General features: G+C 36.4%; 1 protein-coding gene across 1 annotated transcript; it reads right to left on the bottom strand.

Annotated features, from left to right (window-relative positions):
* Positions 1-6,807: 6,807 nt before the first annotated feature.
* Positions 6,808-24,987, bottom strand: LOC136836735 (protein Star-like). Its single transcript, XM_067101264.1, has 4 exons — positions 24,531-24,987; positions 13,463-13,556; positions 9,432-9,481; positions 6,808-7,755 (listed from the first exon to the last, which is right to left on the bottom strand). Exons 2-4 carry the CDS (start codon positions 13,521-13,523, stop codon positions 6,823-6,825), a joined length of 1,044 nt encoding a protein of 347 aa, XP_066957365.1. The 5' UTR covers positions 13,524-13,556; positions 24,531-24,987; the 3' UTR covers positions 6,808-6,822.
* Positions 24,988-25,493: the final 506 nt, after the last annotated feature.

Consider the following 25,493-nt stretch of genomic DNA (forward strand, 5'->3'; position numbering starts at 1 on the left):
TAGGGTGCAAAGAAGCGAAACATGAGATGTCATGCATTATCACAATGCTTAAAAATAAAGTTACGCAAAGAGTTCTCGAGAGCACTTCATGATCCACCGTCTTTGTGAAACAGTCCGAAACAAAACTATACATTTATTTTTTACCATTTCATCCACGGAAAAATCTACCAGAGTAAAAATGAAAATAAACACAAACTAGCAAAATGCATTAACTTGGTATTCACTATGAGACTACCGACAGACATTAACGTTGGGGGCAATGAATGCAGTGTTTCTTCTGCCCCATAAGCACTGAAAGTGAAAATCTAAAATTTACAGCCTTGCTGCAGAACAGCAAAGTCACGGTGAAATCATCTAAGAACCCAAAAGGAAGAGTTATTTTTATTGCTTTGACGTCACATCAAACAAGGTACAAAAAGGAACCACAGCAGAAAAGGATGAGAAATGAGCAGACCCATTTATGCACTTTGCAGACTATATGCTGTTCCGTTAGTGTAGTGGTTAGTGTCGTGACATGCCACTCAGATGTCGCGGGTTCGCGTCTCCCCGAGGGCGATGAAAATTCACTGGCTCTGTATCATAATCAGTTACTGCTGCAGTGTGGGGTTTGCGGTGAGAGGTTAAAACCAACCTTCTTTAGAAGCCTGAATTTCAAGTCAATGGCCCCTGTGTGCTTGTTCCATGCGAATAGGTTTCATCTACTGAAACAATAATAATAATTCGAGCTGGGTTACAGTTAAAGCTGAATGGAATGAGAACCTCTGACAAATGTTAAAATTGCTCGTAAGTCTTCCGCTGTTTCTGCCATAATGCACAACTGAAACCAGATCCGTTTTCCTGGTACGAGATATCGTTTTCTCTTCCTTGTACGTCACCTAGTTTGGCCGATTCGTTTGGTGTAAGTAAATTAACTGGCTGTTGGCCAATTGCCTCAGCCAGTGTTGTAAAAAAGATGGGTTGAGGCGCGGGGGAGGGGGTGAAGTGTGTGGCGGTAGCTGTTCTTGAGAGTAAGAATCAGAACTTGCGTAAGATTAGACTTTTCTGTCTTATTACTTTTGAGTCTATTTTCTTCATCCATATGCTATTTGCCTCCATTAAGACGTAGCAAATGACCCAGTTGCTTGGTAGAAATACAGCTGAGAGAGAGAGAGAGAGAGAGAGAGAGAGAGAGAGAGAGAGAGAGAGAGAGAGAGAAACCCATTCGAACTGAATACAATTCCTCTATTTTAATATTTCAATTAATAAATTTACCCAGCTACAAACTCTGGAGAAAAATAAAGGTAAAGCTCTGAGAGAGAGAGAGAGAGAGAGAGAGAGAGAGAGAGAGAGAGAGAGAGAGAGAGAGAGAGAGAGAGAGATAGGACCACTAGAATTTAATAAAATTCCTCTTTCTGAATATTTTAACTAATAAATTTACTCACCCACAAAATCTGGAGCACAATAAAGGCAACGATCAGTCACACACATATAGTAAAACTAAAGAGCAAATACTAATAAACCTGAAGCAAAAAAAAAAAAAAGAAAAATATCAAGACAATTCACTCACTTATACAAAACGTAGTGAACAAGAAGCCAACGAAGATTAAGAAAAGGTCCCGTTTGGATATCATCTGTAATGCACTTCAAAATCGCACCTGGAATAAGTGATGAACAGAATTATCTTTAATTACCATTGGAAATTATCTTTCAGTGTTGGCATGCGATCATTATTATGTACTAAATACGCAATATAGTGACCCCTCGGTGCCTCCCTTACCCGCAGAAGTAAATTAAATCGCCCTGACGCTTCTTTTTCAGTACGACTAAATCGCTCTAAACGGCAGAAGTCGAAATTAAATCGCACAGTAGACGATGGATATGCAGAGCTAAGATCGAACTTTGGACACCTAAGGATATGTGATACTGCCTTCAAGTAAACACACCGACACGTCCAGTTTGATGAAGTGCTGAAATCATTATCCTAAGGTACCTTGAAAGACGTAGTACAATGAGAAAGACCTATGTACATTTTTATTCTGATCAAAGCAATAAAATAAATTAATCAGGTTTCACATTCAAGTTTTTAAGAACATTAAGTACAGCAGTGAGTACACTGATGATGAAATAGTTACAGTCAGGGATACAGGCAAGAAATTAAAATATTCTGATTCTGTATTCGACAGTCCATTCAGAGCGGCAAAGGACTTCTTATAACAAAAATTGGCAGAATATGAAAAACAAACATAGTTATCCGAGTTCCATAGTTACATTGCAATTATCATATTTTATAAAGTCAATTTTTTTCATTCAAAATTCGGGTGCATTTTGAGAACTTCCGTCTATCATGAGTCCACTTACTTACAGGCTGTGTACTGCATTTTCTTGCAAATAGCTTTGGTTGGTAAATATATCTCTCCGATATTAACGAGTTTAAGACTGAATAATCTTTAGCGTAGCGAGTTGAAGACTGAGTAATCTTCAGAGTAGCGAGTTTAAGACTGAATAATCTTTAGAGTAGAGAGTTTAAGACTGAATAATCTTTAGAGTTGCGAGTTTAAGACTGAATAATCTTTAGAGTAGCGAATTAAGACTAAATAATCTTTAGAGTGGAAAATAATAGTCGTCATTGCAGATCTGAGCGATATTCCCTCTACTCGTTGTCTTGTAGGACACGGCAATTCTCTTTGACGAAGTTTCAATTTTAAAGCAGTTTTCATTTTTGTTTTATTATCAAATCTGGATGTTTCCCAAGTCATGTCTTGCGGAATATTACAGTATAATGTTCACAAACCTACAAACACATTAAATCGCGATGGACGAAGTTCCCAAAATGCATCAGCTTAAGATGTACATAACTTAGCATCAGCGGTTAAGAATATATATTATATATATATATATATATATATATATATATATATATATATATATATATATATAAAAACATATATTCATATATTTATATATACACACATATATACTGTATGTATATATATATATGTATGTATGTATATGTGTCTACGTTATTGTGTGCACCAGGAGGGTTGGAAAACCAAAACTACTTGGATTAGAACTATGAAACAGTAGTTTCAAGAAATGCATGAAGATTTGCAGAAGATAAAGCACAGAAAAGACATGAGAGACACACGAAACTGGAGGTGATTATATATATATACATATATATATATATATATATATATATATATATATATATATATATATATATATATATATATATATATATATATATATATATATATATATATATATATATATATATATATATATATATATATATATATATATATGTATGTATAATTGCCTTCTGTAATTTAAGTTTAACATTTCTCTTAAAAATGCCCATAAAAGAAACTGTGAAGTTTTAATACTCTGCTCCGCCAATGCACATCAGCCCTCATCTACGGAGGAAAACGAGGCAGGGTGCCATTTCCTTCCAAGGCCCCATTTTCTCCATCTCAATGCAGCCACCAATAAGGATCTTAAACATCCGGTGTATGGAGATACTCCAGGAATAGCTTCCTTTAACTCCCCGGCTAATCTGTTTCTGATTCTCCACTCGAGATTAAAAATCGATACTCATTTTCCTGTTAAATCCTCGCAGGTTTTAAGTTTCAAAACGGAAAATTATTATTTCTAATGCCTCGGCAGGACGCCTGATTTTAAAAGGTTAAGTTAGATCTCTGCACAATTAGTATTGACACCTTCAGCCTGGGTTTGTGTCATCTAACTGCTACAATACTAAATAAACAACAAATTTCAATTACACGAACGACACCGCAGTCTTGAAACGAATAATCGAAATGATCTGTCACTGATTCAGTAAGTCACAATTTGTAAATGATGCGATGTCGTGAACGCGAGAAGCAGCAGACTTCAAATTCTTGGCCTTTCTCTGTGCTGCTAAATCATTTAACCCGAATAATTCCAAAGGCTTTTTAGTGGTTATTTAGAAAGAGGAGCCCGCTGACACGTTTTCTTGCAGCGCATTTAATGCTTGCTTTCACCTCAGTCCTTTCAGTTTTCTGTAAGGGAAAACTATTGTGTCGGCTTTGTCTGTCCGTCCGCCCTCAGATCTTAAAAACTACTGAGGCTAGAGGGCTGCAAATTGGTTTGTTGATTATCCACCCTCCAATCATCAAACATACCAAAATGCAGCCCTATAGATCAGTAGTTTTTATTCAAATTAAGGTTAAATCGTGCATCTGGCAACGATATAGGACATGCCACCACCGGGCCGTGGTTAAAGATTCATGGGACACGGCTCATACAGCATTATACCGAGTCCACCGAAAGATGGATCTATTTTCGGTGGCCTTGATTGTACGCTGTACAGAAAACTCGATTGCGCTGAAGAAACTTCAGCGCATTATTACTAGTTTTTTTTTTTTTTTTTTTGCAAAAAAAGGAATCAAAGAACACGATCTGAAGTCGAATATTCTCGATATATTCTCGACGGCAAAACGAACCAGCAAAAGTTACACAAGTTCACAGCCTATGATATTCGCGCGGGTAGTTTAATCCCATTATCCCAACATGCCGTCCCAAGAATGAATATCAAAACCAGAAAAAGACGAGAGTCGAGGACCAAACGTTTTAGAAAATCAAACCAGACTAAGGAACAAAACCTTTCGACTCGGCTCAGCCAGTTTATGTCTCGAGTTTCCTCGCCAGGGATTTACTCTCGGGAACACGGAACTAGCAAACGCGGGAATTTCCCCTGGGACGTCACGAACACCACTCCCGCTCCCTTGGCCGGCAAATATATTCGTCCTCTTTTTTCCTCTGTTTAGTTTTGGCTTAAGACTTGTAAAGTTCGTCGGGAAATACGTTGATTATTCATACCTATCAATCATTCTGTTGAAAATTTCTGCCAAAAGCATGAAAATATTAAATTAATTTCTCTGTTTATACAGCAGGATACAAAATAAACAAAGAAACAAACTTATCGATGTTCTAAAACATATCTTAGGTAAGGTTAAAATTTAACTAAGAGTAAATAGCATAATGTATCTCTAAACAGCACGAGTGAGCATACGTAGAAAGATTATTATCAAATCCACTCAGTAGTGCTTTATATTACTAAACGGATGGTGAAATAATGTATATATATATATATGTATATAACATATATATATAATATATATATATATATATATATATATATATATGTCTCCTATATATATATATATATATATATATATATATATATATATATATACATATATATATACATATATATATATACTGTATATATAAGTATATATAGCCAATATATATATACATATTTAAATATATTTAAATGTATACTATGTCAAAATTTATATATTAAAATATATATATACATATATATTATATATATATGCATTTATATGCAAATATACTTTATCAAAATTACACGATATACTTTTCCATATAATGAATATGCATATATATGTACATACATACATACATATACATACACGTGTGTGTTACAACGTTTATCCTTTTTATGTAATAAAACTTCATTTGTTCACTGATTTTATTGAACCATTTACATGATTCCTGATCATTTCGTTTGTTTACTACTGATGCAAATGTAACTACCATTGACGTCATATCCTTATATCAAAAACTTTAAATTGCATAAACTGTTAACTGTAACCACGTCCCCAGTCTAGCAGTGTAACGATTAAGAACTCGTCAGTCTAATTATTACTGTATTATTAACTAATGTAGTTCCATTCCTGGATTTCATTGTGCTCTCCTTAAGGAACTGGAATTGGAATTGGAATATGAAATTTAGGCCAAAGGCCAAGCACTAGGATCTACCTATAAGGTCATTCAGCGCTGAAAAGGAAATTGAGAGTAAAGGTTTGAAAGGTGTAACAGGACGATGCCTCGCAGTTGCACTATGAAACAACAGTTAGGTGAGGATGGAAAGTACAAGATGGAAGAAAAACAATATGAACGGAGGGTACAGTAAAATGGAAGAAAGAGGTAGAGGTTGCAGCTGGGAGCCGAAGGGATGATGAAAAGAACCTACGGGAAACTGTTAACTAAGTTCACGTTTAAAAAACCAAAGTGAATCCAAAAGAGAAGGAAAATCGCCCTTTGAAAAAGGGAAGGGTATAAGGATAGAGATCAAACCGAAGACGGGAGAAAAAAACGATTAAAAATTCTCATTTGAACATCTTAAATTCTGCCATTTCTTACACATTTCTTTTGGCTTCCTCGTGACAGGCGCCTGTATCCGAGGCTGCATTTATTTTTCAACAAAAAGACCTAATGTTTGTAGGTATTAAATTAATTCAATTCATTCTTATAATTACTTCCACAGACAGAAAACAATTTATATGTATGTATATATATATATTAATAGCAAATTTATAATGCAGATGTATATATATATAGCATATATATATATATATATATATATATATATATATTATATATATACACACATGTATAATGTAGATGTATATGTATAGATATATATAGATAGATATAATGCTAAAAGGACAGTTATAGCAGCATTTTCTAGGCTAAAACGTTCACCTGATGACAATCTTAAACTGTAATTGTTTCTAATCAAGACGTATCGTACATTTTTAGATCCATAACTCAATTTTAGTCTTGATAGAAACAAAATTTATACATTAGTAATTGGTCCAGACTCAAAATACACGTCGAATAAGATGATAAACATAAACATTTTGATGGAAGAAAAATGAAAATATTTTGTGTTACAATAATACACTTTTATCTATCTATTGTTTATTTCTGTTACTCAACTTCGTATAATTTTGACATACTTCTTATCATCTAGCTTATCATTTAGCTTCTTATCTACTGTTTATTTCTATTAATCAGCATTGTGTAATATTTAACATACTTCTTTTTATCCAGTTTGTCTTTTAGTTGCGGATCGTCCTTCAGAGCAAAGATGTAATTACTCTCATGGTCGAAATCGACGAGGAAGTAGCCCTTACTTTCCATATTTTTGACAAATTTGCGGTCAATTTCACCAATGTAAAGATCTCCACCATCATCTTGAATTAAATATTCCACAGCCATGACCCTCACTTTGACTCTGTCGTAGGGAATCGAATAAAGAACCTCTGACTCAAAGCCTTGGATGTCGAGGGACAGGAAGTCGAGAGTTGTGCGGTTCAGGGCCAGCAAATAAGAAGCTAAGGGGAAGCACTGCATCACTTGGTAAGTCTTACTGGAAGTTTTACTCCACATGTCATCACTCTTGTGAAAGGGTGAGTTCACCGCTCTCGAGTTAGAGCGGTAAACCCACAGCAGACTATGGTCAGATGGGCCTTCTAAGAACTCGAAGGTGACCTGCTGAGGGTATGGGGCCCTTGCAATGCAAGTATTAGAGAGCCAGGACTTCCTCCTCTTCTGTACCAGGTGGCGGAAATTGTTGGGGTCGACCTCTACCAGGATACCAGTCCATCCTCGTTCTTTTTCCAGCCAAAGGGAGTTCGAGAAGATGTCTCCCTCGAGAGCCCCAGAGTCAAGGAAGAAGCCCGTCTTCTGATCCCCAAGTAAGTACTTGACGTAGTAGTCGATGAAGTGGAAGCTGGAGACATTACTTGAGGGGTAGTATATTCTAGTCTCCTCCGGCGACGACAGATTATAAGGAAGGGTCGTCGGTGGGATCAAATACCTATCCCTAATCACCTGCAGGAGTCTCGGATCGTCGGCCACTACGGGTCCTTTGAGCCAGCTCTCGTCAACTACCGCCCTTTCCCGCTGTTGTTCTCGCATTCTCTGTAAAAAGGAGTCGCAGCTGATCCTGAACGGTGTTTTGACATGGTCTCACTAAATTATGTATGTCATCAGTTACTGCAGATTCCAATGATAGCTGATGGTATTACGTCCTTTGTTAGCTTCACACATCGCCATCACTAATATAGATACTACCACTACCACCACCACCGTCATTGTTAGCAAGGCAGAGCCCAGAAGTCTCACCATCTCCGGGCAAATTCCTAGGTGGTACAAAGCCAGTTTAATCTAAACCAGGGGTTTTCAACCTTTTTCTCCCCCTGTACCATTTTGGGTATTTTTAATGTCAATAATGTACCCTCCTTCACTTTGTATAAAGTAGAAAACAAAACAAACGCAGAAAAACATTCCATTGTGTATGTTTGCAAGTACTGTACTGAAGGGAAGTAAGTACACAACTCTCCTGACATAACCAGCAATATTGTAAACACAAAGAATTCCATAAAAATAAAGAAAATTATCCATAATTATTTACCTGTGGCTATGCAGTCGGTGGGCGGCCAGGCCCCTAACCCGTGGGGAGAGCGTACCCCCTTTACTGACCCTTGGCGTACCCCAGGTTGAAAACCCCTGATCTAAACCAACCACCACCAAAAGTAAGTGTTGATGCAATTGCATCTCAGCCAGCTGCTGCTTGCATGCTACTAACACCACTTGTTCGTGCATTGCTGATTTAAGAAAAAGGACTATGAATGTACAACGAATTCCGTGAAAAAAAATATGTAACCAAAACCTGTTACCAGACACTGTACGTGAGTTGAAACGTGGTATTTGCTTTCCAGGTAACACTACTGAAATAACTCTAGATATGAGGAGGCATTCTTAGCAAGGCTATTTGGAAGAAGCAGATGATACCTCATAAGAAGGGGAACTCAAGGTAATACTGAAAAAAAAAGGTAAACGTTTTTCAAATTTTGTGAATCAGTTATTGGAGGTGGAGGCCCCTGACAGAGTTAGAGCTGTTTCCTGTCCTATCAAGAAGTTTTTAGAGGCGTTCCCGCATTGAGAGAATGATAAGTCGCATTGCATCTAGCACCAAGGCTTTAGCCATTCCAACGCTAGAAAAAAGAATGGAATACAGAATTTAGACCAAAGGCCAAGTGCTGGTACCTATGAGGTCATTCAGCGCTGAAACGGGAATTGATAGTAAGAAGGTTTGAAATGTGTAACAGGAGGAAAGCCCCGCAGTTGCACTATGAAACAATTGTTAGGAAAGAATTGATAGTCAGATGGAAGAAGGAGAACATGAATGGAGGTACAATAAAAGGAATGAAAGAGGCTGTACCCAAAGCTATAAAGGACCATGAATTATTTATCAAATAAGTAACTTTGATTAATCTTCTTGATAAAATGTTCAATTTAGTAAAATAAAATAGATATACTACTGTAAATAAATGTTATTTGTTGGCTATAGTCAATTATGTATATCGTAAAAAAGACAATAATTATTATTATTGAAATCCCTTCATAATAAAACACATGAAGAAATGGAACGAGGATGAGAAGAATGTGAGAGAGAGAGAGAGAGAGAGAGAGAGAGAGAGAGAGAGAGAGAGAGAGAGAGAGAGAGAGAGAGAGAGACTTGGAGGGCGGGTGTGAGGGGAGCGCTTACGAAATTTATAAATTCTGAAGCAAGAACATAATATGTAAGAACATACCTTAAGCGTTTCATTCAAAATCGTTGAAATATTCCAGTGCCACGTCAAATCTGTCGAAAGAAAGAGACACTAGATTCGATTTTCCTTTTCCTTATGAATGTTCCCACAATTTCAATAATAAAAATCCTCCTGGGCCTCTGTAGGCTCATAGGGCAGGCGCTGATCTCCTGTTTCTTAGGCCGACAGCCAGTGGGGGACAGGTCCCAATGCCTATGACACGTGGCCAGTGTGTCGCTAGACCAGTTTAACTCCCAGCCTGGAGGGCTGTGCCTATTAATAATAATAATATAATAATAATAATAATAATAATAATAATAATAATAATAACAGTGATTTTAACGCAAGCACTTAGGTTTATCACGATATTGTGAATTTTCTATTAATAATAATATTAATAATATTAATATTGATATTACATAATAATAATAATAATGATAATGGGGGTACAGTAATATACTGATGTTTATATTGTATGATCCCTGAAAAACTTTCACAGCATTATTATTATTATTATTATTATTATTATTATTATTATTATTATTATTATTATTATTATTATTATTATCATGGAGCCATAAAACGGCCATTTACTGACAAGAGTAGAGAACAAAATGTATATTTCTGAAAAAACAATATAGATTGGAAAAGACTGGTAAAGCTGAACACTGGTAAAGTTACTAACAAGCTGAATAAACTATTAGCAAAATATACTACAGGATTTCAGATTACTCTTGATAATCATAAAAACGACTTCTACATTATTTTCTTTTGTAGCATCTCATTTATCTGGTGTGAATATATTTTCCTTAGCATGTAAGCTATGGTGATCTCAGATCTCTTTAACCTTCTTAAAGTAGTAAATCTACAACTTATCATTACCATAGTTACTCACACGTTAAGATTAAATCCATTCGGATACAATTATCTTGTCAAACCTCATGGAAAGAAGACTTCCAGCATGGGTGGTGCCAAGGTCGTATTTTCAAGGAGTTGTCTTTAAATCTAGACGAGAGAGGACTGAAAAATAGCACCCCAGAGATGACAGCCATTTTCCACAAAGGGATGTGTAGTCTTAGTGGCCTAGCTTGAATTAAGGCAATGAAAATGTCCAATTTTTAGAAAAGGACAAAACAGTTTAGCTTCCATAATATCTTCTACACCAAGTTTTAAGTAATTTGAACATATAAAATGTTAACAATGGAGAAAGCCAGATCTCATTTACCTCGACTACACATTGGAAGACCTGAATGTTTTCCCTATCAGAAATACGAGATAAAGAAAGGAATATTCAATACCTAGTTAAGACAATAGATAATGATAGTAAAGTGAATGCTGAAAATTTTTAGAGCGCTGAATTACTGGTAAAAGAACTTACAAAATAGGAAGAAAGAAAACCTTTCGTAAACTAGAAAATAAGACTGGTAGAGATAACAGAACCTTTACGAACACCAGTAGAAACGTGTGGTACTGTTGCACCAAGAATAACAACACATAAGGCGCCTGGAGCAAAAGCTCACATTGAGTACGGAAGGTGTACAAGTATTAGCAGAGCCCTGAGGCAGGTTCTCCAATGACATTCTATACTGCGGGAGGGGATTACTAAACACGCAGTGAAATGGCAAAGACAAATTAGGTTAGAGGATTCCCAGTGGATCGTGCCTTGTACAGTCCATACTGAAAATCCAAAAGAGGAGTTATCATCAAGGCGAGAGGTGAAAGGTAAACACAGTCCATAATAATCTTAGTAAAACTAAATCTAAAGATCCGTCTATACTATGCTTCACAGCGCGGATTACAGTGCACGGAAATGTTCGGCTAAAGGCATTGTGTCCTGGCTTGCAGGTAATGCAGCTGGCGCAACCTGCTGGAGAGGTCAGTAATAGCTCTAGGCCCAATCTTCAGACAGCTTACGTGGAGATTAATATTTTTGGCTATCCTCGGCTCAGCAATGGCGCAATAGCGGAATAAAGGAAGAAAACGTAAGAAAATTCTATTTTATTTACTGAGAGTTGGAGGGGCGTTCAGGAGTAATTGGGGGCTTCTGCAATACATGCCACATATATTAGAACTCAAACAAAATCGTTCTCTAGGCTAAGGATTTTTTATCAAGAAAGTGTGCTCCTGCACAATAATTTGAATATACTAGCCTTAAAAAGGCGAAAGTTTTAAAATACCATAATAGAGCATACACAAACACACACGCAATAGATACAGTACGCATATATATATATATATATATATATATATATATATATATATATATATATATATATATATATATATATATATATATTATATATATATATATATATATATATATATATATATATATACATACATATATACATACAAACATACATACATACATACATATATACAGTATATACACTGTGTATATATATATATTGTATATAAAATATATATACGGTATATAGATATATATATTATATGTGTATGTATACACCCATACTTACATGTATACACGTGTGTCTCCAAGGAGAAGGTTACTGGTATATATTACACATCTATATCGGTCGAATTCACATATAACTGCAAGAGCTGAATACGACTAGACCCCTCCTTGCCATCATAGCAGTGTTTTAGCTTTCACTGCTGTTATGTACACAGAAAATCTGCACAAGATATAAAGGTATTTTGAATAGAGTCAGTGGCCTCTTACCGTCTAGATTTTCTCGCAACTCGCAGACGTGGCATCTGCAAATGACGTCAGCAAGAACGCCCGATGCTTTGGCATGAGGAAAATTTGCTTTTAATGAGGAGAACAGAGGGATCATAGGGAAGTACTTCACAAAATATCTGCTTCCTTTACTTGGTTTTTTCTTTCAAGTTACGAGGACTACTTTATTCTTTGGTTTGTTGTTCAACGCCGAGATACGCTTATATTTAATTTTATCATTATTATTATTATCATCATTATTACGAAATACGCCCATACCCCGTGTGTAAAAAAGGAAATAACAAAGAAACGGAAAGAAATAAAGTCGATTTACATATATATGTATATATATTCATATATATATATACATACATATACATATATATATACATGCATACATACATATATTTGGATATATATACATATATGCATACATACATAGTGCGTGTGTGATATATATATATATATATATATATATATATATATATATATACATATATATATATAAATGCATGTATTGAAAATAGACATGTATAGGTAAACACACACATGTATATTAATATATATATATATACCTGTATATATATTTTTATATATATATTATATATGCATATACTGTATATACTTCTGTATAATTGTACTAGCAAAAAAAGACTAGAAGTGCATGGGAATTTTCTACTTGTACTTTTAATAAAATGGCAATCATGAGAGAGAGAGAGAGAGAGAGAGAGAGAGAGAGAGAGAGAGAGAGAGAGAGAGAGAGAGAGAGAGTGCTTACCTTACAGATATGAAAGATTTTATGTACCAGCTTTCTTCGAAGGGGAAATCTACTAGAAATACAGATTAGTTTTAATATCCATCGTAAACCCCAGTAGCAGATGAAGCCCACACATCGTTCAAACAGTGAGATGTACAGGCAAATAAATCTGGGGACGTTGAACTTTCCACAGTGCCCTGAGAATAAGTGCAGGGTACAAAGAACCGGAAACTGAGCTGCTACGCATCGTCACAAAGTTTAAAAGATGGAGTTCTCACGCAGAGACTTTTCTCGAAAGTCACGATTGATGGAAGAACAAGCTCACATGTAAGTGGCCCAGCTGCTTGGTGAAAATTTTGTTAAACCAGAGAGAGAGAGAGAGAAAGAGAAAGAGAGACAGACAGACAGACAGACAGACAGACAGACAGACAGAGAGAACCACTTGAATTGAATAAAAAATTACTTTCTTACATTTTAATTTTTAAAAATCCCGTAAACAGAAAACCTGGCAAGCAATAAAGATCAACTACACAGTAGGTCACTAACAAACGAAAAATGAAAAAATATCAAAGCTAAGCATTAAGACATTTTACTCACTTATACACAGCGTGATGGACAAGGCAGCGAGGACAAAGAAAACGCCCTTTTTGAATATCATCTTGACCTTTGGTAATAAACTTGGAAATCACACCTGGAATGTATAAATTAAAACAATTATCATGAATCACAGGTCTAGACATTTCCGTGCACATCTTGAAAGTATCCTTCAGTGTGCGGTAGCAGTCAAAATTACGTAGCAAATAGAATATAGTGTTTAGTGTAACTATCTATAAATCAAAGCATGTGTAGACATATATATTTATTAAGATGCTGGTTGGTAACAGTGAGCAGTTGTATAAACAAATGAGTTTTCCATTGAAGTGCTAAAGCCCATGGAGGTGGCTAACGTCATGTCTATTTCTTGACTGATGGATTCTACATTAATACTTTTGTTGTTTGTAATTTACACATGAGATCAGCAATTGTGTATAAAACGTAGCCATTTTTGTAGGCCGCTATCTTAAGGTCGCCAATCACGTTCAGCTATACCTGCGCAGTTATGCCTGCACATTCGGCCTGTGCAGGCAAAACTGAACCAACTAACTTTCAGTTTTGCCTGCACAGGCATAACTGCGCAGGTATAACTGAAAGTTAGTGGGCTCAGTTTTGTGCAAGCCAAACTGAATCCACTAACGTTCAGTTTTGCCTGCACAGGCATAACTGCGCAGGTATAACTGGAAGGGTGGGCCTCAGTTTTGAAAAGCCAAACTGAATCCACTCTAACGTTCAGCCTTGCCCGCATAGCGCCGACTGCGCAGGCATAACTACGCAGATATAATTGAAAATTAGTGGGTTCAGATTTGTGCAAGCCAAACTGAATCCACTAACGTTCAGTTTGCGCACAGGGCAGATCATGCAGGTAGAGACTGAACGTTAGTGGGTTCAGTTTTGTGCAGGCCAAACTGAACCCACTAACGTTCAGTTAGTGGCGTTAGTGGCGACCTTTACCAGTGACCACGCAAGTTTAGGGTAAAACATTTCCATTAAGTCGGAACGACCACACATACATTATTTTGAATATATATATTTTCTTGCCAGCATTTAAAGAGAATATCTAGCATTTATAAAATCATGAAGTTCACCTACATAGAGTTATAAAAAACAAAATATTCAACACTCAACAGGACACTTTCCCATGGGAGTGGCGGCGGAAGTGCCTTCACGCAGTGCACTGTAGGAATCAGGATTAACAGAAATACATTCTATTAATCCTGGCAGGAACTACTAAAGGGTATCTGCAGCGTCCCTTCCGCTCCAGTCTGTATCCACTTTTCATCTTTTACTTTACCTCCATTCCTGCTCCCTTTCATTAATCTTGCTGTTCAGCCTCTCTGACTATTACCTCTTACTACAGCCGTGGGAATTTCTCCCAGTGCCACTTACAGAACCTTATTTTCTTGATCTCTATCTTGCTGCCCAACCTCTCGAACTCCCCCTGTTCACTGTCTTAAGCTCTCAATGGCTGAAGTTGCTCCACTGCTTGCTTAAACAGCCTAAAACTTCATAAATCAAATCAAATCAACGGCATAATGTACGTTTGGTTAATGCTTGAAGAAAATTAACTTATATATGTATTTTATATATATATATATGTATATATATATATACATATATATATATATATATATATATATATATATATATATATATATATATATATATATATATATAGTCATGTCTATACTTTGGGCTCACTTTTGTATTTTGGGGTAAAATCTTTCCTTGTGGTAGCACCGAGCTGTTTTTCGTTCGTCTCCCTCAAGGAAACTTGAAAATGTTATCTTCATCTTTGACAGGATAAGTGCCTTTGCAATTCGAAACTCAGGGCTCTTACAGCATCACCACTCAAACTTAAATTTCTTATAAAAAAAATTAGGTTTTTAGTTTCTAACGCCGAAAAACTATAATATATTCCACGCTTGCCCTGACTCGTCCAAACTTGAGTTGCCTACTGTTATCTCATATCCGAGATGGTTTTAAGCTACTGTTGAGCCAGCCTTTTAATCTTGTTGCCCTTGGTACAAAAATAAAGACTCCAAAGACCTGGGCTATGATGCGCCCGTCTTCAGAAGTAAATAAAAACATAAATGAATTATTCACTTAACAACTTCAAATCAAATTATCACAAAATATGCGTGACTCGTCCAATCAAAATGTCAGTTTACGACAGTTTTTGTTATGAATTTTATCATGGCTGTCGTGTCTGAGGAACATAATGCTCTGCATCTACGAGAGCCCATGACAAGTAGGAGACCCTGTCTGGAATCATCCGTGTATGCTCACTCCCCTCGCTGGCTCTGGTGTCTGGTAACAATCCATCGCCACTTCCGCCATACCTTTCACCCCACCGCTTTCTGCCATTTCAGCGTAGCCACCAATGCGCATCGTGAGTATCCAGGGTACGTAGGTACTCCAAGAATGTTTCTTTTCAAGGTCCAAACAAAAAAAGAAGGCACAAAAGTTGTTGATACCTACCCATCCCGGCTTATGACGTCAGTATCTACCGTAGGATCTTGTTTGCCCTAGGTCAGGACACTGACTCCTAATTTGTTTAGAAGTTAGGCTGGTGATGGAAGCATCTGTTCTTCCGTATTTTTAGCATATCAATAGGTCTTGTATGCTACTCTAGTCGCAAAGCTGTTATTTAATAAACGTCATTACGCTGTGCTTTGTACGGTTGTTCACTGAATGTGCAAAAACCAAGTGATAATGTTAGTTTTTACCGTTTCCCTCATTATGAAGAATTAAAGCGAAGATGGATACACCTTTGCAAGAGAAAGGATCCTTTCAACGCTGATACCGCAGTTAGTTGTAGAGAGCTTTTCAGCTGACAGAATTTGAAAGGAATTTGAAATACCAAAATACCAAATACCAAAAATAGGGAAAAGAACTGAAGCATGATCAGTCCCACCAATTCTCTTAAACACATCACAAAGCAAATAATAAATAAAAATACTGAAATATTTTAATACTGACGTATCAGCTTGTAACAATTAAATCTTATCGTTTCTTTTTATTTGTATAGTTAAAAAATGATCCATATGTGTATATGAATAAATCCGTACAGATATATATATATATATATATATATATATATATATGTATATGAATATATATATATATATATATGTATATATATATATATATATATATATATATATATATATATATATATATATATATATGTGTGTGTGTGTGTGTGTGCAGACAGACAGATGGAAAGATAGCTCATGCAGAAGTTATTTTGTTTATATAAAAGCATACGGCTTTCAGTACCATCAAAGACATTTTCGGAGCAATTAAAACCACGGAAAAATATATTAACACATTAAAACAGCAAGATTGGACTAAAACCCGGTAAAGGTACGTTTAAAAATCTCCCAACTTTTGGAAACGTTGTCCCTTTGCCTAATGACGTAAGAACTTATTCGTTTACGTACATTTTTCAGGCTACGCATTTCGAACAGAGATACTACACACAGGAAAATTAAAATGAATACAGAAACTGTAAATGTATAGCAAGTTGGCAGGTATATATATAATTATACATACACTGTATACACACATGTATATATGCGTTCCATTTATACTTGTGAGGTGCCTTTTTTAAATATGTCTCATCTCGGTATTTGTATTAATAAATAGTCTATTTTTATGACATACTTTACAAGTGACAATAAAAACTTTTCCTCATATTATATGAATTTCCTTGATCAACAGAAGCCATATAAATAGTATGCGACTTTTTCATTCAATTTTTCCCATAACCTATTTTAAATTTACAATGAAGTTGTTCTCTCATAGGCAGAAACCTCAAACAGTTACGGTAGCAATCTATTTCTGGACGTGTCTCGTAGCTGTGTTTACATTTGGGGCTGAAAAATAATAAGTTTGTGTTTATGGAAAGGCGACGCGCTGATCCTGTGGCCAGTACTGACGTCACAAATTATCCCACTTCCCCAATTTACATCACGTTTGTAGACCTCCTGTTCTTTGGACCTGGTTTTCATTGTCTCTTCGGTTAATCTATTCATAACCTCGATAAAATGTGATATAACACACAGTCGCCTGTAGACAACCAACTGATCACTGCTGTTCATTTCGCTCTGTCATATCCTTGGAGGTAAAAGTTTCGACAAGGAAAATAATGATTTTCAGAATCTTGCTTTATCGTCCTGGTTCCTATTCCTCAGGGATTTGGGTAGATCCTCTGTATAATTCATCTCAACGCTTTCAGCCTGGGTTTGTATAATCTAACAACTGAAATAAGCACAGTATAAACAACACTCATATTATTACACAAACGACATCAGAGTTTTGTGACGAATAGTCGAATGAGTGGTCATTGATTGTTATCGACTCACGATATCCAAATGTCGTGAACACGACGCCAGACAGATTTGAGATCCTTTGCCTTTCTGTGCTCCTAAATCATTTAACCTGACTTACTCGAAAGGCTTCTTGGTAACCATTTACAAACAGGAGCAAGTTAACATATGCCTTTCTAGAATTCCCGAGGCGCAGGTTGCTTGATTTCAGTCATGTCCGTCCTTTGTCCCTTTACCATGTGTAAAAAAATTTAAAGGAGATTACAGATATTTTGCAATTCATGTTGCACGGAGGGTGATACACTCGAAGATAAAACGCATCAGCAGAAGGCGCACACGCTCACAGTTTACCTTCTTAATAATCGTAATAAATTCCGTTCTTGGTACAAGTCAGTTCTTTCTGGGTCCTGGTACACATTAAAACGAGTACAGGACGAAAGCCGAGAACCAGACTTAGAAACCTAAACCAGACACGAAAGGCGATGATACCTTTCGACTGAGCTCGGCCAGTTTAAGCCTGAATTTCCTCGTCGACGAACATAATCTCCGGAGTTTCCCCGTGACGTCCAGTACTCAAAACACCCCTAAGAAAACGCAGACATTTATCCTCATTCTTTCCCTGTTTTGTTTGGTCTAAGTCCTCTTTAATGTTCGTCATCGTATGCTGAAAATTACTGCCTAAAACATGAAAATATTAAGTTAACTTCTATGTCTATAGATCATGCAACAAAACAGTAAACAAAACTTATCTATGATGCTAAACAATGCCTTCAGTAAGGACAAATGTAAAATCTGAAAACGCATTAATTAGAAAGGACAACATTACATCTCTCTAAACTGTATAAGTAAGCACACATCCAATCAATGGTTATGTCTACATACCCACACAGTTTTTTTTATGCTCACAAAATTTAACGGTGTTCACGCAGACGCACAATACACACACACACACACTACACACACACACATATATATATATATATATATATATATATATATATATATATATATATATATATATATATATATATAACAGTCATGGAGGGTGACCTTTGAAAGTCTGTGAACAGTGTGATATGATGATCTGGCAGGGCACTTCCGCTGTAGAGGCAGTGGGGCCAGTGGGGAGGAATGTCTGACATATGCATTTGGGATCTGACGAATGCGTTTTAAGCGCATGGAAACAATGTGTGTTCGTTTGGTCACTGAGCTAATGCATCGGAAAAGCCCAGATTCCGGAGAGGTATGTGTGTGTATATATGTGCGATTCCCCATGATATATGACGGGAGGAATTTTGACTCTCGTGAGAGACTGCCTCGAGCTGTAATAGCGAATATGTGTTTTAACCTGGTGTAGTGATTAAAGAACCCGCCAGTATGAAGATACGTTATTTATGGACATAGAAGAAACTTGAACACTGTCCTGGAAGGACAAATCTTTGGAAGTCGTGTTATTACTTTTACAGACTATATGACTTGTATTGTGGTTGTTACGACCTTATTATTTTGCTTGATGACCATGGGGTCACTGACTATTACGGTTTGGCGTAAAATAGTATCTATGCTTGTTCGGGGAACAGCGTTCCCTATAGTAATGTGTTCATTTGATAGGAAGTGTGAGTCACTCCATTTCACGGCCACAGTTTTTGCAGAGTTACCTTCGTTAAATTTGTTAATAAAGTCTAGTGTTCTATGTCAGTGTCTCATTCCAGTAGGCCTTTGTGTAAAGATAGGTTTAGAGAGAATCTTATGACGAAAAGAAAAGGAATCTGCTGACGCAGGTAAGGCTATAGCTACCAGGAACATCTCAAGAAAGGTGAGGTGCTAAATTCTGTTCTTAAAACAGATATATCAATATAAAGACAGCCCTCGAACCAATATGGTTAACATATATATATATATATATATAGTATATATATATATATATATATATATATATATATATATATATATATATATATATATATATATATGTGTGTGTGTGTGTGTGTGTGTGTGTGTGTGTGTATGTGTGTGTGTGTGTGTGTGTGTGTAAAGCAAAGTCATTTCAAGAGAACAGAATTCAAGTGGTTAATATATACTATATATATAGAGCATATATATATATATATATATATATATATATATATATATATATATATATATATATATATATGTGTGTGTGTGTGTGTGTGTGTGTGTGTAGCAAAGTCATTTCAAGAAAACAGAATTGCGCTAAGGATTACTACAAATGTAGCGGTGGTTATGAGCCTGGGGTAGGGAAGCCCTTAAAGCATTGTTTAAAAGCTATTTACAGTACTTTGCTAACTCTGTGTCGTGGTAGGCATGAACACTATCTGATCTAGAAACTGTTTTTGCTTCTTTGAAGTTAACTGGTAAGTTATACATGACAGCCATTTTGCCCACGAATACTAACTGTTTAGACAAAATAAGCAACGATTAGCTTTAAATGCAGACGCTGTACGATAGTAAATAGCATTATTTAGTGAAACAGGTCCATCCCCAGACAACCTTGCATCATCACCTTGTTTATCTAATTTAACCACAGGAACTGTCCGTGACATGGTTTAGAGTAATATGGATCAAAGGGCAATAATAACTGAATTTTCGACTGTGTTCCTCTCACTCACCTATTTTGCTCCAAGAAAAATGTTTGGAGATCGAGTGGAAACCACTTACATTCTTATAACTTTTAGACAATATTTGCATTGGTAATACTAATAACCGTTTAGTGAAAAAATCACTTCCTAATACTGACATATATGGCCATTCATGGGGCAAAGACCCATTCAGGGTCGGCCGCTCGAGGGCTTCCCCCAGTCCCAACCTCGTTGGACGAGTCGGTAGAGTTTCGACCTTATTAATCCCACTGTATAGCATTTGGGTCGATTGCCCTTGGAGTCAACTCTCAGGTCCCATCTGCTTCCATTCCTGCATAAAACTTTTTCCCTGTCCCACCTCACCCATATCCTCCTCACCACATCCATCCATCCGATCCGCTGACGCCTCTTACACTCTCCTCCCATCACTGGCATGCTCTAGCTTTTGATTGGTTCCACCTCCTCTCTTCTATTACATGGCTATAGTATCTCGGGATGAGCTTCCCAGCCTTCTCCTTTTACATTACATTTACCACACACATTCTTCTTATATCTTGACTCTCCCTCCTTTCCAGTAGTGATGTTCCAGCAATCCACCTCACCATCCTCATCTCGGTTCTTTCCAACAGTCCCTCCTCTTTCCTCTCAAGTGCCTAAGTTTCTACCCCATATAATAGTATGGGCCTAATAACTCTTATAAATCTTCATTTTGAGCCTTAAGGTATTTACTTGTCTAAAAACGACCCAGTTACTTCTCTCCATTTTCGCCACGCTTCTTTCACTCTCTATCTCACTGCCTCCTCAGTACCTCCTTCCTCTGTTATTACTGATCCCAAGTAGTTAAACTCATTGTTCTGTTTTAGCACTGTACCATCTTCCATTCGAATGTTTATTTCATGTCCTTCTTTACTACTAATCATTAGCTGTCTTTCCAATGTTCACTTTCAATCCTTTCTTTTCTATGGCTCCTTTCCATGCTAAAAACCTATATCTGTTATAATGACTAAATCATCAGCAAACATCAGTCCCACAGTTCTTCGTTGTTCCTTAATTCTGATGTCAAAGTGCCTATAACGACAATGACCAAGAATGGACTTAGAGCTGATCCCTGATGGGGGGCCAACCCCAACAGGGAATGCCTCAGTCTCCCCATATTTTGTCTGTACAGTGGTTCTTGCCCCCTCATCCATCACCTTCACTAACCTTACCAACTTCTCTGGTACTCCTATCTTTCTCAAACACCAATAAACTACTCTTCTTGGCACCCTGTCATACGCCTTTTCAAGTTCCACAGAACACATGTGAACTTTCCTGTTTCTTTCTAAATACTTCTCTTGGACTTGTCTTACTATAAAAATAGCATCCACTGTGCTCTTTCCTTTCATAAACAAACTGCTGCTCTTGTATAACTATCAACTCTCTCAACCTTCTTTCTACTGTTCTTTCTAGTATTTTGAATACATGCTTCAAAAGTTTTATTCCCCTGTAGTTCATGGGGCTCACAAGCGAGCTTCGTTAACTGTTAGGGATATCTTATTTATGTTAGGCTGGCGTACTTTCAATCAGTTAAACTGGGATAGGGATTTTCAACGACTTAAAAAATAATTTGGTCATTTCCGACTTCTAAGTGCGATGAAAAGTTGTTTGTCATTGGGCAATTTTACACTCCGCTGATCATACAGCGTTTTCAGTCCCTTTTTATGAAAAACTCATAACCTTAAGGTCTGATCTAAGACGTTACTTATCTTTCAGAAGTTAAGACATAATTCAACTGTCTGTGGCTTCGCGTATTTGCTCTTGTAAAATGCTTGTATGTATACATGGTATTCCTTACATCATGCAGAAATGAGTAATCTCTACGTGCAAATTATTTCCAGTCAGAATTATACAGTACTCTGGTTTGTCATGAACACTGCAAACAAGATTCCTTTTGCAAAGAGACGTTATTATGTATCAAAACCTTATTTCACATCCTCGGGGTACTGAAACGACTAAATAAAGGGAAATACGTTTAATGTAATAATTACTTTCAAAAGCTGATATTATTTACACTGTGTGTGAATGATACGCATTATGAATTACGAGAGAAAGAAAAAATCTAGCGTTTTCGAACGTTTAAAATGCACAAACGTAAGGTTTTAAATATTAATTGTTTGAAACGTGCAAACGAAGTCCACATAAATCACGAGGCCCGATGGGCATACAAGAGAGAGAGAGAGAGAGAGAGAGAGAGAGAGAGAGAGAGAGAGAGAGAGAGAGAGAGAGAGAGAGTAAACAATCCATAGTCCCATCGCTGAATATTTGATCACGATGAATGGGTTACGTAAAAAAATAAAAAATAAAAAAAATTCATAAACCGTAGCTAACCTTACTTATCTAACTAATAGCTGCTCTCTCATATACCCTACTTTTCATTCTTAATCGGGTCTAATCCGTCACTAAATCTCTCGTTTCTAAGTAATAACAGCGAAGGAACTGCAGGAGAATCACAAGCAACAGTTAACACTCATGAATCGTGTTCTGTGTTGAAAGCAGGTAACAACTCGGGATTAGCAAAAGCTTAAGCGTTTTTTTTTTTTAAGATTAAGCCCCTATAATTTCTGAAGTACGAGGGAAAATCATCATCCTCATCATCGTAATGCTAATACTACTACTATTACTTTCATCTCATGTCCAAATCATTTCAGAGAAGGAAGAAGGCAACCCTTCATTTCTCTTAAAAATCGTTTGTCCATCTTCATGACTAAGCAACCCTTGAGATACCCTTAGCGCTAAAACGTCTCACTTCCTATGCACATTCTGTGGAATTAGTAGAAAAAATGAGATTAATCGACTCTGTTTGTTTCTCTCTCTTTACTGCCATACTTTAAAACTTTCATCACTCTCGCCTACTATTTCTAAAATCACCAACATATGCATACGTTCGTGTGAAAAAAGTCAAATATGCTATCAATTGCAAAGCAACCTTTCAAAGAAAACGTCAATGTAAGAAAAAAAATGGAAGTCAGCGAAATGGGGGTGACTATGAATTAATAAATGAGAAGTGAATTAAGATTAAAATAATAAAAACTGACATACAGACTTAATGAGTAGTTATAAAAAGTAAAGGCAATGTTGCCAGTTATTCTTGGGCAGTTTTACAACGTAATACGCCTCAACATCCATGACGCTAGTGTTCCACGGGTAGGTCTACTTTTGAAATAAATCACATTTTACTTCCGTGTTTGTTTTAATCGAACCTGCACCATTTTGGACTTTTTTCCTCATAATGTGAACCAAGTTAGACCGTCTAACACACACGTTCAGTGACTGATTGTATTCATAATCCTTGGCCAGGTTAGCATTTCATATTTGTCTTGAACTCGACCACAACTTTAGAGGTGATATCCAGCTGTTTCGTTTTCTTACACTTACGCACAATCATTTGCTTCTCCGGAGACATCTGCTAATATGATTCTCGATTTTAAATGCATTTTACAATTTTATCCAAAGTTTGCATTACGTGTATGAAACAAACAAGGAATGACGTTCAACTTATTGAGCATAGGTGCGAACACTGAACCGAGAGAAGTACAGCAAAATGCAAAATTAGATAAACATAACTTATTAAATGCTACGCAAGTGGGAGAAATATAAAACAAGGTTTCGTATCACTTGCGATTTGTTGTTAAACTATGTATATAGTAGCCTACTTAACACTGTATGAGCTCGCCACACGACAGGCAGGCCTAACATTCTAAAAGCACATTGCTAGCGACTACGAGGAGTCCTAGGATAATTATCTAGTCTTGATTCATTTGTATGCCCAGTAAATTATAATGATTGTGAGAATATGAAATTCGTTAGTAACATATTTACTCATCCACTTACAATCCCAACACAAAAGTTAATAACTGACGAAACTCATCTACCACACCAAAAGTATTCCTGTTGTCTTCAAAAACGCTTACACCTAGACCTGGATTATATTTAACATTTGGTACTGTGGCTTTCTCCTAAAATCAAATAGGCTACTAAAGCTCAATGCTTGCCATCTTCGCCAGTACATTAGGCTAACGAAGTTTAGAAAACGTGAAACTGCACGCATCTGCTAGTCCTACTAAGTATAACATTAATCCAGCCAGAAAGTTTACTTACCGTAGGCCTAGTCTTCGCTTTACTTTCGTTGTAAGATAGTTGACAAGGGCAGGCACATAAGGCAAAGTATAAACAGAATAAAAACGAAACGCTTATAAGAATTAACGTTTTACCGACAGACACTCATTTGCCACACCGGCTGACAACTACTAAAACTGGCGGATAAAACTTATTCGATGGTTCTTTTCCGGAAAGACGATAAGTTACAGGTCATTGTAATTGATAGACAAAAATAACAGCACAGCTTTGTAGCATTTGATTTTCGAAACACAATCAAGGTTTTTCTAAGATTTAATTATCTTTTTAAAAAGATAATCTGAAAAAATATTCTTCGAGTTATTAGTTCTGTGGTAATTATTAAAAGTGCATTTTGCTAAGAGATTCTACTATCAAATTTGTTGTTAGGGGAAGAGGAGCGTAGTACACTGTATGGCTAGAGCGTGTAAGCAAGAGTCAACTGTCCGTTATGGCCCCAGTCGTCATTTCCCAAGTATAGACTTATCCTTCTGACTACGAATTGTTAACTCCTGTGCTACCGGTACCTTATACCTTCATGTGACTACTAACGTGAGCTTTGATAAGAAGTCGCATAAATTCACCAAAGATCAGTGATAATGGTGAACACTTCAAATGAAATTGATGCTGAAGTTTATGTTTACAAGGAAATATATCAGAAATGTCTTGCAATTCAAGAAAATTGCCACAACACTAGACGCTTCTCACACCTTCACTGGAGGCTTGTTATCAGCACTGTGCCATATATATATATATATATATATATATATATATATATATATATATATATATATATATATATATATATATATATATATATATATATCGGTTTTTACCAAATTGACTGATGTCTTTCTTCTGACTAAGCATCCAAAAACAGAATCCCAGGCATTATCACACACTTTTCACTTGGCTGTGGAGTTTAGCGAAGCCCGTTAGAACGTAATG

Source organism: Macrobrachium rosenbergii, chromosome 56 (assembly GCF_040412425.1).
Source record: "Macrobrachium rosenbergii isolate ZJJX-2024 chromosome 56, ASM4041242v1, whole genome shotgun sequence".
NCBI lineage: Eukaryota > Metazoa > Arthropoda > Malacostraca > Decapoda > Palaemonidae > Macrobrachium > Macrobrachium rosenbergii.